This window comes from Etheostoma cragini, chromosome 11, assembly GCF_013103735.1.
Source record: "Etheostoma cragini isolate CJK2018 chromosome 11, CSU_Ecrag_1.0, whole genome shotgun sequence".
Classification (NCBI taxonomy): Eukaryota; Metazoa; Chordata; class Actinopteri; order Perciformes; family Percidae; genus Etheostoma; species Etheostoma cragini.
Genome location: NC_048417.1, coordinates 1,382,980 through 1,399,966, shown reverse-complemented (window position 1 = coordinate 1,399,966; position 16,987 = coordinate 1,382,980). Strand labels below are relative to the sequence as shown.

The window sequence follows — 16,987 nt, the reverse complement described above, 5'->3', positions numbered from 1 at the left end:
ACACACACACACACACACACACACACACACACACACACACACACACACACACACACACACACACAAACAAACAGGGCTCATGAAGATTGCCCCAACCATCATTTCATAAAAATAATACATCAGCTCTGCATGAGTGAGAGAAAAACAGAACCGATGTGATGTGATTTTTTTCTTGTAGAAACATGGTTATGTCACGCTGTCTGCGGTGTTACCCATCACTGAATCACTCCGGCACTGAAGCAGACACACAGATTATTTTTTAACAGAATATCCCTTTAGTAAGTGAACATCATTGACGGGTACATCGATGGGCGGCTCACGTCTGTCATATTTAGGAGGTGATTCATGGTTTTTGCTAACAGGCCAAATGGGTTTTGTCTTCACTTGACAGCTAGCTTCATTAAAATAATTTATTTCTGAATCTTAAAGTAAAGACAACTCGACAGTTATCATGAAAGTCAATTCCCAGTCATGAGAATGGGATCTGAAGAAGAGCCTCTGTGGTGTAAGTGTATAAATATTAATAATATGAAATGAAAATGACTAAATTAAAAGTATTACCATTAACTCCCAGTGTGGTGTTCTTTTATGTTCATATAATGGTTTTCCATAGCTGTACTTATAATACAGCACTTTCTCAAAGACCAGGTCAAACATCATTAAAATATCATAACATTTCTCTGTGGTACATGTGTAGCGCGCTCAGTTCTCCATTCATCACACATGTCTCACTGCACGGGTCATTTCCTTTGTGGGTTTAGTTTCTCTCTCTCTATTCTCTCCGTAATTACAAAAAGTCTTAAATAGGCCGTGTGCATGAATGGTTTCTGTCGGCCGTGCAGCCATACTGCACAGGGAAGGGAGTCAAGTCCCCCATGCAGCAGAGAATCCACAGGAAGTAATCCACTTTCATTTTCAATCTCTCTGTGAGTGTCAGTTCAAGGTCAAATCAGTCACATCCTGTCCTCATGAATGAGTCATTGCATTTATTATTGGTATTGCTGATTTTCTGGCTCATCCTATGGATTGGATAGGAACGGCAAAAATAAGCCTCGGGAATCCGCGCAATCATTCTTTCATTCGTTTTTCAAAATATAAGAAAAAATAAAAAGATGACACGTTTTCTCAGTACTCGTTTCCAAAACCAATATGGAAGAATTAATAACAAGTTGATTTTTCCAATTTCCGACATGGTGCTTGAATGAAAAATGAAAAACAACGGATAACGAGCGTGTCTTCAAATTTTGATGTTTTCAACTGATGAACTTTAATCTGTGTCCGTTTTGCAAAATAAAACCAAAACTCAAATAAAATAAGACATTGTTTCCTCAATATTTGTTTCCAAAACCAAAAGGAAAGAACGGATAACTGCTTGTTTTTCTCATTTACAATTTTGTGCTCAAATGAAAAATGGAAAAAAAACAGATAACAATCATTTCATCCCGTTCCATCCGGAGCTCCTGCCATAGCTCCGTCCAGCGTGGCCATCTTTCCCCGACCTGATGGTGACTTCAACTGCATCACCTCGTCGCCAGAAGTCATTACGAAGCGCATGGCGACAGCAACACTGTGGAAAACCTGCAGGGTTATTTGTGTTTTGGGCTCATGTCTTGTGCTTACGGGATTGAGAGCGGTGTTGGTTTCCAACGTTTTTCAAGCCAACCTGCTCATATGCAACAGCATATTAAAATTATTTTAAAAGGACCACAATTCTGTTGTTTTGCATTTTTAATTAAGCCAATTAGGAAACACTGTTATCGTAACTGGCAGGTCGCAAAATGGCGATACTGAACGCTTGTGTTAAATGTTCACTGTCAACATGTTTCGTTGCAATATCATATCTGCCAATCCCAACAGTGAAAATTGTCTCATGGAAACAGTCAAATTCAATGGAATTTCCTGAATATCAACTGAAAAGAAATACATTTGGTCTCATCGGACTGATACATGGCTTATGTGATATTCGCAGAGTGGAACGTTATTTGGTGAATAAATAATGACTTGTTATTAAGTTTTAGGTTATTTTATGGTTGTTAAGGAAATGGCCGACAAAGGTTAGGACAATCCCCTGGGAAGTACTGGGAGACAATGGAAGACGCTCAGACAGAGAGACATGTCCCAAAAAAAGAGTCTTGCAGCGGCACCGGGGGGACAATAAAAGACACGTTTCATCTGCATCGTCATAGCGATGTGTTGATAGCGTTGTTGTTTTCTTAATATAGCTCGATATGTCTCTATCAGCTGGAACATGACAACCTGTCCCATAGTGATCACGTGATGGAGACGGGATCCATTTTGTCTAGAAACACTTTGTTTGCAAAGGTTGGCCTGAGAGTTGTGCCATTCAGAGCGAAACTGAATGGAAACATCTTAAAATATAGAAGTATAGAATTCAATTTAAAATCCTGGTTCTAACTTTTAGAGCCCTGCATGGTCAAGTTCCTTCTTACGTCTCTGAGTTGATACAGCTTGGTCATCAGGTCAGAGACTGTTAGTTGTTCCCCACACTCATTTTAAATCCAGAGGGGATCGTTCATCCCAAGCAGAGCACCTAGGCTGGGGAATGCATTGCCTACAGTTCTACGTTGTGGGAATTCTGTTGATTCTTTTAAAAAGCAACTGAAGACGCTGCTATTCAAACAAATTTTTAGTTAGATGTGTTTTTTTTTATGGTTTTTGTTTTTATGTTTTCCATTTCTTTTTAAAGTGTCTTCTGCCTTGTACTGTATTTTGTTGGCATTGTATTACATTTTACAGTGACGCACTTTGTGATTTTTTATTTGTGAAAGGTGCTATGCAAATAAACCTCACTTAAAATGTCTAAAGTCCGGTTGACATACCAATTTGATCGCAAAACAGGGTGTGATGTCATCACCACAGGTGTTTACCGTCCTTAAAGCCGTTGGATGGAAACTCACTTTAACTGGTATTATTCAAAGGAGTTTTTTTTTTTTACCAAACTTCAGATAATTTAATTGATAAGTGGATGGAAACGTAACTGGTGTTTCATTAGGACAATAAGCTTGTTTACATGACCGTCTTTAGAGGAGGACACGAATCAATCCCGTCTCCAGTTTCCATTGACTTGCAATCACTCGACAATTATGTTTAAGCAGAGGGAAAAATAACCTGCATGGTTTCACAAAACGGTCTAATAGACAAATTAGAATGGAAGCTGAAAGTAACTAGATTGGCTATAAAGGTGGCCTGGACGGTTTACTTTCTGTTTGGGGAAATAACACTATTCCTATTACAGAAATGAGTGAAAGTCCGATGATTAACTTCCCCCAGCCGAGCTCCGAGAGCACCGGGCATTCTGGGAATCCATCAGAGAGAGAAGACAAGGCGCTTGGTGGGTCTGGTCTGTTCGGAGGAACAGTTGCATCCGTCTCACACTAATATCCCTGCTCTGTGTGGGGGATAAGAAGAAAACACATCAGTTGTTGCACGCCCTGCTAATGAAAGCGTCGGACACAAATAACGCCGTCTGGCATTGTGGGGAGTGCAGGTAGAGATTTATTTAATGATCGTGAGCAGCTGTCGAGCTGCCTGGCTCAAGTGTAACGCATCAGGCGCGGAGCTTTTTTCCCTCAACGAGGGACTGAAAGGAGAATAAGAAATAAGCTGTGAAATTTTCAAAACATACAAATAAACATGCCGGCTCTCTCGGGGGAATAGATGAAAAGATGAGTGATGATAGAAGGAGAATTACAGATCGCTCTTCTATTTCCTGCATAGCAGAATGAAGGAAAGTAGAGAGACACCCTATTACTCTGGCTGATGGACTCATTGAGACATCAGGAGGTCAGGTTCAGACCGCTCTCCGATCACGGCCCTCGTGCACAAGCTCCTGACTGCATCACCTGGGGAATGATTGAGTCTTGTGGATCAAAGAGGAATACATCATCCTACCGTGAAGAAACACACATGCTGTGTATGAATGTGAGCAGAATAGCACAGAGGAATAGAGGAGGCAGATTGAAAAGGAATTTGTGAGCAGAGTTGTGTTGTGCTGTCACTCTGGTGGAACATCATCAGGATGATTTAGTGAACCTGCATTAATGTGTTGCTTTCTGAACACAAATTTAGACTTCTTCTGGTGTATTAACAGGATCAAACAGAAGTTGAGTGTATTAATACACCTCAATCAAACGAAGCAAAAATACAGGCTACAAGGGACTAAAAAGAGAACAGGTTTTGAAGAAAAACAAATCATTGTTACGTAACAACAGACCCATTATCCGCAGGCCACAGATTATGAAAGGATAGAATCTAAAATCCTTCTACTGACCTACAAAGCCCTAATGGTCTAGCACCAACATATCTAGAAGAGCTCTTAGAGCCTTATTGTCCCACTATAGCACCACGCTACCAGAAACCAGAGTTACTTGTGGTTCCTAGAGTCTCTAAAAGTAGAATGGGAGCCAGAGCCTTCAGCCATCAGGCTCCTCTCCTGTGGAACCAGCTCCCAGTCTGGCTTTGGGGGGGCAGACACCGTCACCACATCTAAGAATAACCTGAAAACTCTCCTCTTTGATGAATCTTATGGTTTGGGAGTGAGGAGATGCAGCATCCGCCTAGCCAGGCCCACCTGCTTCTCTTCGTAGTCATCAGATTCATCTACCATATAATCAATAATATCAGAAAACTAAAGGGAGACTTGGCATACAGCCCGATCCGGTTGGGGAGAGTTCTAGCCTGATGTGATCCGGTTGGGGAGAGTTCTAGCCTGATGTGATCCGGTTGGGGAGAGTTCTAGCCTGATGTGATCCGGTTGGGGAGAGTCCTACCCTGATGTGATCCGGTTGGGGAGAGTCCTACCCTGATGTGATCCGGTTGGGGAGAGTTCTAGCCTGACCAGGCTCCTCTCCTTAACCTGCCTGCTGGGGGATGTCCTTCCTTTGACACACTGAGCTGCTCTCTCCTCTCCCTTTTATCTTTCCATTTGTGTGCATCCATGTCCCAGAAATGCTTGTTACTAACCAAGTTCTGGGGAGTTTACTCCCCGGAGTCCTTATGTTTTTTTTCCGATCAGTATAAGTCCTTGGATCAGGGTGGCACCAAGGTCTTGGTTACAACTGCTGCTGTGGTCCTGCTGCCCCCACCCCCCCTCTCCGGCTACACTCTGCTACGTCCTGCGGCGCCCTGCTATGACATTAACTACTACTACCACCATTTGGTAATCCCTGTTCCATTATCTTTATTGTGTTATTGTTGCTGTTATTGACACGGTGCATCACACCCCCAACCGGCCCCGTCAGACAACACCTACCAAGAGCCTGGGTCTGTCCGAGGGTTCTTCCTAAAAGGTTTTTTTTCCTCACCACTGTTGCACCATGCTTGCTCATGGGGGAACTGTTGGGACTTCATAAATTATAGAGTATGGTCTAGACTGCTCTATCTGTAAAGTGTCTTGAGATAACTGTTGTGATTTGATACTATGAATAAAATTAAAGTGCTACCCTTCGAGTCTGTCTAAAAAAATTATTAAAAACCGATAAAACACATAAAACACAAGAGTAAAAGTTACAGTACAGCATAAGAAATTGAACAAAGCCAAAGGGTCAAAGCCAAGTCTAAAACCCCCTCTGTCTACAGCGTAGTTTGATTGATTTCAGCTTAATTCTTTATTCCCCATTCAGCATCATGCATCATGAAGCGTTTAAACGGCTTAACTATCTTGTACAGCCAGTTGTAATTCTCTCTGTAACAGACCAGCCTTCAAAACGTTTTAATTCCTTTATTTAAACAGGGACAACGCACATTAATCTTTCAGCTCACACCATCAGCTGTTCTATGTTGCTAACGTCTGATGCTGGACCGACTCGTGCTTCCGGGTGACATTTAGCTGTTCCACTCCTGGACAGGGACACATCTCCGAGCGCCTTTCACGCATCAAAAGGCTTTCTCCAAAACAGCACACATGCTTTCAAGTGAAGGCAAGCAGTGGCCTTCAAAGTGCTTTGATAAGCTAACAGAAGAGGAGGCCTTTACTTATTGATGGAGAGATTCACCAGCAGCGTGGAGGTCTCTGGCTGCTGACAGCTGACAGCCACTGTTCCATCATCATGTAACAGATGTTATGTAACGGCAAGTAAAATCCACATAGGTCTAAATCCACGAGGTTCCACTTCCGGCATTGTTCAGGTGCCCCCAAAATTCCTCCAGATGTCTTTCTTTTTGGCCGGATGTCTGTTACGTTCCTCTTTCTTTGTGTTGGCGTTCTAACCTTCGGAGGATTTCTGAGGACTGTGCTGTCGGGCTTCTACTTTTCAAAATAAAAGCTTTCTAAGATAGTATATGTGAAGGTTTTATGAATTGTTCTAGTTTGTGTATTTCATTATGAAAGCCGGTACGTGGGCCTCATGCTGCTGGTGCCATCATCTCATGTGAGCCTGATTTGTGAAATCCTAAAGAAAAGAATGTCCCCGCCTGAAATCAGGCCGGTAAGGGACAAAATTGCTATTGACACGTTTTTGTCCCAGATTTTTTGTCCCAGTATGCCCCTGGCCAGTACTCACCAGTACTGAATACCGGCACTTGGGTTTTGTTTTGTCCACATGAGTACCCTTTCTTACTGTAGTACTACTATAGTACTGATTTGTACTAACAGACTTATTAATATGCTAATATTCACACCCAAATATGCAATATTTCATTATTTCTTGGGAGAAACAAGTAGTTATATGTAAAACCAGGCATTCAGCACCCCCATATAGCTTGGTGGAATGATCCTCTGTTACATAACCATGTTTTTAGACTTTAAAATGATGATTTGATTGTGAGATTGGCCGTCGAATCAGGCTCCTGAGATTGAATCGGCAAATAGTCGACTATTCGTAGTCAGCTCTACAAGATATACACGTGAATATAAATATATCCCAAACTAGAGATGTATCCATGCATCATGAATCTTTTAAAATGATAGAAATGTGTCAAGATTAATGCAATTTGCGATGCAATTTTATCCGGTCTGTCAACTTCTTTTGATTTGATCACCACTTCTTTTTAGTTCATTTATTCATGGTGATTTTTTTTTCATCTATTTAGTTTATTTGATGTGGGATTTTGTTTTTAAAATCTAAAATACCTAGATTTAAAATCTAGGTATTCAAGTTTTATTCCATTTTGTTTTTATTTAAGATTAAATACAATTTCAGTTACACTGTTGATAAGAGCACACAGCTGCTGTTTTGCACAGTTTATAAAAATAACAGGATGGTGAGTTGACTGTGTGATTACATCCGGGGGGGGGGGGGGCAGTAGCTCAGCCTGCAGGGAGTTAGGTGGGGAACCAGAGGGTTGCAGGTATAAGTCTACAGATGGACCAAAGTATGGTGGTGGACTGGTGCCCCCCCCTCTTACATCTCTCCATTAGTGCATGTATAGGACCTGAGCATGTGTGTGTAGTTTAGGCATGTGTGTAATGTGTGTAATAACAACAGAGTGTAAATTGTTATTCCCCTTAATAAAGTATACTTATTAATTATTAATACATCTAATACTATAGTTATTCTTTTTTAAATATCAAAGACACAAGCACGGATCGTGTAATGCAGATGCTGAATGCTGGCTACTTTTTTTGTCCAGTTCATACACTGTATAGCTCTGTAAACAGGTGAACTTTACCTGGAGCAAGCTGTCAGATAACAGGTCTTAGGTCAGTGGGAAGAACCCTGATCCACTTTGGATTTAGGATTCATCAAAAAACCAAACACATTGTTGGGATGGATTATAAACCTTTATATTTATTTTCTGCGTGCGGCAGCCTCATTGTTCCCAGTCTGTTATGCTCTCTCAGGATTAGTGAGCTATCCTGGTTGTAGCCTCACTCTCGGATGGATGAACACTCGCAGCTGGCGCAGCAGCGGACCAAGTCTTTACGCGCAGGGCATCATTGGCTGGGGAGCCGTACGTGTCACCGTGAGGACGGCGAGCCTGTCAACAGCTTCACACGGAGCAGGGAACCAGTTCCGGTCGGCCAGGTCGGTGTCTGGGAGTACTCGGAGCGGACTGACCGGCTGTTTCTCCCCGCGAGCCGAGCTGTCCACGGGGCGGAAACATGAACCAAAGCGCGGGAGCAGCGCAGCACACCCGGCGCTACTCCAGTGACGACCAGGTAAGACCGGTGCTGCTGGGTCCTCTTCATCATGCAGCCTGTCGACTGGACTGGGCCTGGTATTCTCCCCATTAACACACGGTGCATGAGTGGAGCTGTTTGTGTGATTAAAGTGAAACTTTGTTCAGTTAATGAGACACTGATCTCTGAGTCAGTGGCCGAATAAAGTTAACAGCTGCTGGGATGAGTTGCAACTAAAGCACGTGGAGGGTGTTGTGTCTTTTAGTGACATTAAACACACCTGATGCGTTGTTCTGTTCCCTTAGAGCTGCTCGGTGTGAGATGAGTGATTTAACGGGCAGCCCGGAGGAGGAATAACGGGGCTCGATGTATGGGATTCTGAATACCACCGACAGATATGGAAGGGCTAATATTAATATTGAATACCTAACATTGATAATACATGCATTTACTTAATCTTTATGTATGTGAAACGACTGGAAGCGACGTTCTTGTCAGACTTTACATGTTTTAATGTTGAAACTATCCACTTCATAATTTACAATAAAATACTGGCAGCAGGGTTTCTAAAGGGGGGGGGGGTAGAAAACTTTTGGATGGGTGTCGGTGTTTCCTAGCTGCAACACTCTGGCTGTTAACCATAGTTTTTTAATGTTCCCCAGACTCAGCAGTAGTCTCAGCTCCAGACTCAACCATCAGTGTAGGCGTGTCAGCATCAGGGGGGGAGCCACATGTTGGAAACAGCTGGAGCTTAGCCCAAACCTACTCGGGTGGGAGGGATGCTCCCGAAGGGATACTCTTTCCCTCTTGATGATTTTCACTCCTGTAACCTTGACATCCTTTACACATAGGCATAGCGCTCTATGAACGGAAGGCGATACTTCCCCAGTTATAGAGGATTTGCTCCACTGATTTGCCGTTCCACTCATAAAGACTGAGGGAAATGGCACAAAGTTGAAGTCATTTTAAAATTAAATAAGGAAAGATTTAGGGCTTTTGAGAAAAGATTTGGGGCTTGAGGTGCAGATGGAGCCGCCATTTGCTTGAGACCACATGGACCCCCTCAAATACCCCTGGGGGCCCCAGAACCCAGTTTGGAAACCACTGTGATAGCATACTAACAACATAATATAAAATGTAAGATAAGATAACATCTTTATTCCTGAAGAACATTGTTAAACCCACAAAAATGGGACAAATAGTGGAATCTGCTGATAAAGTCACGCAGGATTTCGTACCTTCATTAAAGACATTGTTTTACATCTTATAGCTCGGTTTGGAATTTGTGAATTAGTCTATTTTTAAAACAACTCAAAGTAATTCCAGGAACATTGTTAACATCCATGGTGTGTTCCCGGGATATGGGTCACTGTTCTGATTCAGAAATAAATAAAGACAAACAACGGTTTATTTTGATCGGTGTTGAGCCAGGTCGCCCATCACCCCGAAAACATTAGAGCTCAGTAACAGTCGGATCTGGCGTTTCTGAGGGCCTTCCTGGACATCTTCAGACTGTCTTGCCAATCTAAACCAGATTCTTCAGTTTGGTGGAACACCGCTTACTTTCAAGTTTTTGCTAGGTTTGTTTTAATTTGGGAGTTATACCATGGTGCTAGTTTCATTTGCTTCATCATCTTCTTTTTGAGGTCGTAGCTTCTATGAATTTATCAAATTGGGAGGGACTAAAGTTAACAAAAAGTTCTCTGTGGTATTAAAGCATGACATTGAGTTAATGTTGGAATATCTTCTTTAAATTTAGCTATATTAATGTCAGATAGGCATTTAGTGTAAAAGCTTTCATCTAATGTAGTATAGTCAGGTGGTAGGAATTCTGAAGTTATTAAAAATGATCTGATAATTCTGCAGAAATATTGTTAAATCCTCAATTTCAATGTCCTATACCAGCCCAGGGTCGAGTGTGTGGTTAGAACAGTGCGTGGTCTTATGCACACTCTGACTGAAACTACTTGAATCTAGTAGTGAGATGAAAGCAACACTGAGGCTATCGATGCCACGACTATTCATTTAGAACAATAAGATAGATGGTTCATCTAATCAACAATTAGATCCCTCCAATGCAAGGGATATCTTTCCTGAACAGTTTTCAATGACGGCTTCTCGGATGGTTGTGTTCTAACAAACACTCTGGTGTGTGCGGCTAGACCCGGCTCTGCAAGTAAAAACACACACACACACACACACCAAAGGGGCGGCAAGAGCATTTACGTTCAGTGACGGCAAGTGGTCCTGTCATAGGTGATGAGTTGGGAGTTGACAATGTTATCAATAGCAATATGTCACCAGGATATAGTACTTTGGGGCTGGACTGAATCTGCTTGTGGGGAGTCATGCAGATAAGAGGCACATGTCGTGCATTGTGGCAGTAGATGGGAAGTCATTAAATCAATGACATCAGCCTCCTCTGTTTTAAATATAATGGCAAGACATCTAACCCCTGCTGAGAACCCTTGATGTGTTGGACCGACAGACTAAAGGACCAACCAACTGACATGGCTGTTCCTAGAGCTCCACTAATAGTGTGAAATGATAACTTCTCTCGGAGGAACATGAATTCCTTTCAGTCACCTTGGCTATATATTAAACTCTGTGCGTGTTTCATTCCATCGCTCGTTCTGCAGCCGTTAAAACCAGCTCTAGAAAATGGGAAACGGGGACAACTGTGATATCGCCCCTGTGGGCTTTGAGAGAAATAAATGTGCATGCGTTGCTGGGGGCTGTCCAGTTGTTCATTGCTTCCTTCAGTGTTTCCATTAAACTGATGAAAGCAGCTGTACAATGTGTCTTTGAATACTAACAGTTCTTGTAATGACACATTCTGAAAATCTGAATATAATGAATACAATGTTAACCTTATTCATGAACTCTTTCCTTTTTGTTTTTATCTGTTTGACACATTTTGTTTCACAATTACGCTCCACGATGCACTACTAAACCCGTAAACAGTTTTCTTTATAGTAAGACAGTTCCCGTTTCTGACAGGATTTCTTCTCATGATATTAATGCCTATAAAAAGTTAAAATATGATATGATATACTGCTGTACGTGCTGGGCTTTAAGCCTGCAAACAGCAACAAAATAAATCACCATAAAACACTTAATTCAGCTAAAGAAGAAACATTTCTAAAATCGGGGAAAAAAGGCTAAAGGTAACAGTGAGTTGTACCAAACAGAGACGTTGCTGTTAGGATTGTGGGTAGTGTAGTATTTCTCCACGACATCGCAATTAAAAACGTTGTTTTTCCTAAAACTTACAGACTTTTGGGATCTCCAAGAGCACACATCATCGTTTCATAACCTCGTATCTTGTGGTCAGTCCATCTTCTTTATTACAGTTTATGACTTTTTTCACACTAACACTTAAAATCTATTTTCACATCTACATTAGTGTAAGTCCTTTGGTTGTGGTTTTTATATAAGCCGTAACAGGTTTCTACCGCACCCTTACATGTATTTCTGTATTTCTTCAACGTAATTTGTTTTAATGTTCTGTCAAACAAACCTTGGAAGTTTTCGACATTATGGCTGGGAATCATAATCCTTATGGAGAAACTGAACGAGATCTTCCCATCTAGAAGGACACTGTTCAGCTGAGAGACGGTGGTGTTGATTATCTCTTCTCACTCACAGCAGGAACGTGAAAACACATATTTTCCAAACTGTCATTTAGTTTAAAAAACGAAGACACCAGTAAAATAAACCAGATGGTTTACAGTGCACACAGTGTCACGTCACAATATATATGTATAGGTACTGTATATGTATAAATATGTATCAAACAAGTACACTGGTTCATTGTTTATTTTCCAGGCGTGAGATTGTTTAAATCCACAGAGAAGCTCAAATTTAAAGGACTTCTTCAGCTTAACAAGCTTATCACCAACATGTGCATTTGTCACGAGCGAAGAAAACCGGCAGGTTTAAGAAGAGACATTTACATTCAGTGTGTCATTGATTCAGAAAGCGATATTCTCCCATGATCCAATGCTCTCACCAAGACTCACAGACAGAGACTCATTCGTCCCTGTGGACTGCTAAGCACCTGATGGTCAGACAGTTGGTCTTAATGGTAACCATTATCTTACTTTGCTTAGATCCCCCAGCAGGGATGTTGTTATCAGAAGCAATATGTCACCTGGATATGGTACTTTGGGGCTGGACTGAATCTGCTTGTGGGGAGTCATGCAGATAAGAGGCACATGTCGGGGTTTTTGTAACAGTGGGTGTTGTGCGCACAGCAGAATTGGCAGGAAGGTTTGGCTTGGCGCTTTTGTTGTTTTGTCACCTGTTTCTCAACCCTGTCTAGGGTAGGCAGGGAAGGAAAATCCACTCTCACACACTCAAAGCCTTTTACACTCAGTCACTTCATGTGTTTTAGGAGGATATAATAAGCTATCAGAACATAAAAAAGCCCCTAAAAAGCATTTAGGATGGATTGGAATTAGATTTTTGAAACCACTTCTTGAGGTGCTTAGGTTACTTACATAATCTTAACACCTCCCCACGTTAACATCAGTAAGTGGTCTGTGGAAGTACCCCCTACGGGATTTATTCCTGTGATAACGGCAGCTGGAATTACTCTGAAATCAGCCATTGTTCTCCCTGTCTGTTTAAAGCGACAGCAAAAGGGGCTCCAGTAGCAACACAGAGGACTTTACAGAAGGTGGACTGAGCTCTCGCAGCTTTTTCTGATCCCCTGATCAGTTCAATCATTTGATGATTGGTGTGGGTGAGGGAGCGGCATGAGTCAAACAGATGGCGCTCTCGGTTCATAGAAAAACCTGGTTTAAGACCTGTGGTGATCGATCTTGCCTCGACCCTCATCGTCTGCTGTTACTGTGGATCTTTAAAACTTTTTACCAGGCTTTTGGTTGACCTGTCTACATTCTTTATGTATTAGTTTGTCACTTAAATTGGGTATGGTGTTTTAATATGTAGATTTTTGTACGTTTTATGTTAAGCGCTGTGAATAGTCCTCTATCAATATATTTGACTTACTTACTATACTTACATATTCTTCTTTGAAAGCAAATAGCTGCAGGTGCATTACTGGACTGGAGCGATGCCGACATTGATTTGCATGTAGCCTGGAAAAACCAAGAGAGATGGTTATCAGATTAATGATCTCGCCAACAGAGATGCATACGTAGTATTTGTCTTGAATGTCATCTGGTTCTCATCTTGATATGACACATTTTTAACAACCTTTGAATCTCTTGCACATCCCTGAGCATTGTTTTCAACATCCATACAGCCTTCTTTCCTTACTGTCAAATAGTTATATGTACATATGTGTCATTTGTTTCTGTTTTCTTTGTTTGTTTCATAATTATGTCCATTGTGTTTATCTATGTACCAACAACCAAGGCAAATTCCTCGTAAGTGCTACTCACCTGGCAATAACTCCTGAACTGATTCTGATTCTAACAAGTGGCCTTAGACTAAGAGTGTTCAGTCCCTACATTAAAACAGACCCTACAGTTCCATTTTCATTAAACCTGCCCATATGGGGGTGAAAAACCTGACTTTGGACTGCAACACCATATCATTTGGCAAGGTACTGTGGTAGCCAATCAAATACGTGCAAGTTGATTCCTGGTAGATTACCTGTAACATGAACAGGGCATTTTGTCAACTGTTTAATTCTGTGATACATTTCCAGAGTTTCAAAATCGTGTCTCACATCATATCACTGTGCTTTCTTTTAGCATCTGATCAGCCTTTGAAGTCATGGTGGCTTTGCTCAAACTGGACTTCCTGGATTGTAGACCAGGTCTCACCACTTTGGAAGCAACAATCCCCCCACCCTGGGCTGTTTTACCACAGGTCTGATTTTGGTATGAGTGCCCACTCAAGAAAATAAAATCTGAGCATTTTAACCCTAGTTATATGAACACCAGCGGCTTAATCCTTCTTCCATCCAAAGTTCAATTTTGCATGGACACATTTGGCCGATTAAGACAAACCCACCAAAGCCCCTCTGTTCAACCCAAACCGGAAATCGATAAAGTCACCAACTTCAGGAGCAGCAGGTGACACAGATACTTAGCTCCACCTGTGCTCTTGGAGTGCTGTGAGCATCTCCAGAGCATTTGTTAAAGATAGCATGCCGAGACATACACACGGCCCAATTCTGTAGCCTATGTATTCCTGACTTGATGGTTTTACATACAAATGGCAAAACCAATCCCATCCACTGAGCAAACAAATTGGATAACGAGGCACACAAGCAACAAAGGGTAACATTGCTGTCTTTAGGGCCAGCTCAGTATGTAAGTAAAGGGAAATCCCCGCAGCACATTAAGGCTCCCCAGAGACAGACCCGGGCACCGAGGGAGCTCCCACTTACAGATGGGCAAACAGTTGGGCTCTCGTCGCTTCACTCCTTGCAGAGTGTGTGTTAATGTGAATGTGACTGAAAAAGAACCTTTCACCAAAAGCAACATATGGAAAGAAAACCAGGGGTTCTTCAGGGGCGCTCAGACACTCGATCAACAGTGAAAATACTTTATTAATATTCCTTTACCGGCATGCAGAATCCCACAGAGGCATCTTGCAAGCATGACAAAATCAAGAGTAGATTCTTTAAGGGATTCTGAAAAGGCATTGTTGAAAACATATGACATTGCTAATTACCAAAATAACACAACAGCGACTTGTAAAGTAGCTCCGGGAACATGTTGACCATTAGTGACATCACAAGACTATTTGAGGGTGGAACTAAAATCTAAGCAGACTGGGACTAAAGACTAAAACTGAAGCACTTTCACAGTTGTTTGAACCTTGAGAGACAGCAAAGGACTATAATTTTTCAACTGCTTGACAAGTGCCGTTGTTTCTTGATTTAAAATTTATGCATGGTTCTAGTCAGATGTCAAAAAGTCCACAACAGGATTTGAGTTTCTATTGAAAGACTGCGGGGATGCATTGCTTAAAGACAGCAGGATGAATCCAGCTGTCAGCTTTTTGAACCACGTTGGCTGTCCTCCACATGATGAAGTCATGAGAAAAGATTCTTGAAATTGGTTCAACTCTTACTTAACTGCCAGCTGTATCATTGCTTTGTTGTATATAAGCTTCCTAGATTTCATGGGGTAAGTGTAATTGGAATACAAAGGAGACAGACAGGAGAAGAGCGTGGTTCTTGTCATCGGATGAATCTGAACACAGTGACTAAGTCATTTTTGTCTTTGCCTTTACCCAAGATGCATTAAGAAGAAAAAGAAAAAGACTAAACTATAAATTAGAAAACTGTTTCATAATTTCTACACTACAGTTTATAAAGCCCTTTTGAGTGAATTGTCAAAGCAAATTAAAGCAAATGAAAGTGTTTGTTTGGATGTTGCTTTGGTCTTTTGCTGTCAGTGCCCTGTGAAAGTGGTCGAATGGGAGAAACAGCTTGGGAGAAAATCTGAGTCTTTCTCTGAAAGGAGATGATTGGGATTGGATTTTCCCAGAGTTCCCCCTGCTTGGCTCTGTGAGCCGCATGGACCACAAAGCTATAAATCCACGTGGAGGCAGACATGCAATGCATCATTGTCTGGAGTGCAGATGTGAAGTGTTCTCCTCATTGCATTTGATTACATGTTATGTTGTAAATGACACATGTATCTGGCACATCATAAAGCTTCTTTTGTCAATCACTAGGCAGTATGCAAACAAAAGCAAAAATCTTCAGTATGCCCAAAATACATTGTAATGGAAAAAATATCCACTATGGATTTGACAACAATGTTCGTCTTTGTATCCTATGTCAAGCATCCCAGCTATGGTTCTTAGTGTTTGGTGTTCCTGTTTTTTTTAAATCTGCGCCGGTTTTCTTGGCCTTGTCTTAGCCTTCTCCTTTTTTACATTCCTTTTACATGTTTTTGCACGTAAAGACTGTTTCTTTCTGATCAAGTCAGTGTCTTTGAGTTGTGCCATTGAATAATTTTCCCTAGTTTAATCAGTTGTAACAGGGTTTAGTTAGCGACTTCACACAGCAGTTTGACACCCACGCTGTGGAGGTTGGATAGTAACGCCTGTATCATAACTAATCTGAGCTGTTCACATACACACAGACAATCTTCTTGACACATGAACTGCAACTGTGGCCGTGATTAAACCAAAACCTCTGTGTCAGTGTAAATGTGTTCAGTTCCACTCTGCTACCACAGTAATGGAGGCAGCGTGTGAGATTGCAACATATAAATCAGCCAGTGGATTTGTACCCAAAATATATATTTATATTAGTTGCCTTTTGTATGTCTCATTTTGATTTTGTGATCATTTTGACCGTTTTTTCTCAAAAGTTGATTAAAATATTAATAAATTAATAAAATAAATAAACATAAAGCTCCAAAGCTCCCACATCCCTCAACATCTTCTTTTGCTCTTTTAAAGCATTCAGTGAAGCGTGCAAACCTAATTGAGCGCTTTGCAGTTGCCCCCTCTGGAAATCCTGTGAGCCAAACTCAGCAATCAGGCAAGCATTCAACAAGGGGCATCACCTCCTCCTGTCAGTCACAGGGTGTGCTTCTCTTCATACAACAGAGACACCGTTTGGGAGGCTTCTCTGATGAATGCCGACAATCGTGTTGAAATGGAGTGGAAAACTGGTTCTATTCTGGGAGACAGAGAAGGTGAAAATGAGAGCAGTCAAATTAATGTTCATAGATACCAATTAGGTAGCACAAGTCACTACATTAATTATGTAAAGTGTGTTTATACAGTTGACGTGTACAGGCAAATAGTGTTTTACTAGTATTTTTAGGCACAGGGATACAGCAGAAGGAAAAATCATATCCAAGCAACCAACCAAGCAAACAACCAACCAACCAACCAACCAACCAACCGACCACCCAAGCAACCATCCAACCAACACACCAACCAACCCACCAACCAACCAAC

General features: G+C 41.5%; 1 protein-coding gene and 1 long non-coding RNA gene across 2 annotated transcripts in view; one reads left to right on the top strand and one right to left on the bottom strand.

Annotated features, from left to right (window-relative positions):
• Positions 1-4,032, bottom strand: part of LOC117952564 — an 18,595-nt gene extending 14,563 nt beyond the window's left edge. Inside the window, exon 1 of the long non-coding RNA XR_004658449.1 lies at positions 4,020-4,032. This is a non-coding gene — a long non-coding RNA (uncharacterized LOC117952564). The remainder of the gene's footprint in view (positions 1-4,019) is intronic.
• A 3,801-nt stretch (positions 4,033-7,833) lies between these two features.
• The window catches only part of LOC117952549 (inactive dipeptidyl peptidase 10-like), a 103,670-nt gene continuing 94,516 nt past the window's right edge, over positions 7,834-16,987 (top strand). The window contains exon 1 of the mRNA XM_034884929.1: positions 7,834-8,119. Within this exon, the coding sequence (XP_034740820.1) occupies positions 8,063-8,119 (57 nt within the window). The 5' untranslated portion in view covers positions 7,834-8,062. The remainder of the gene's footprint in view (positions 8,120-16,987) is intronic.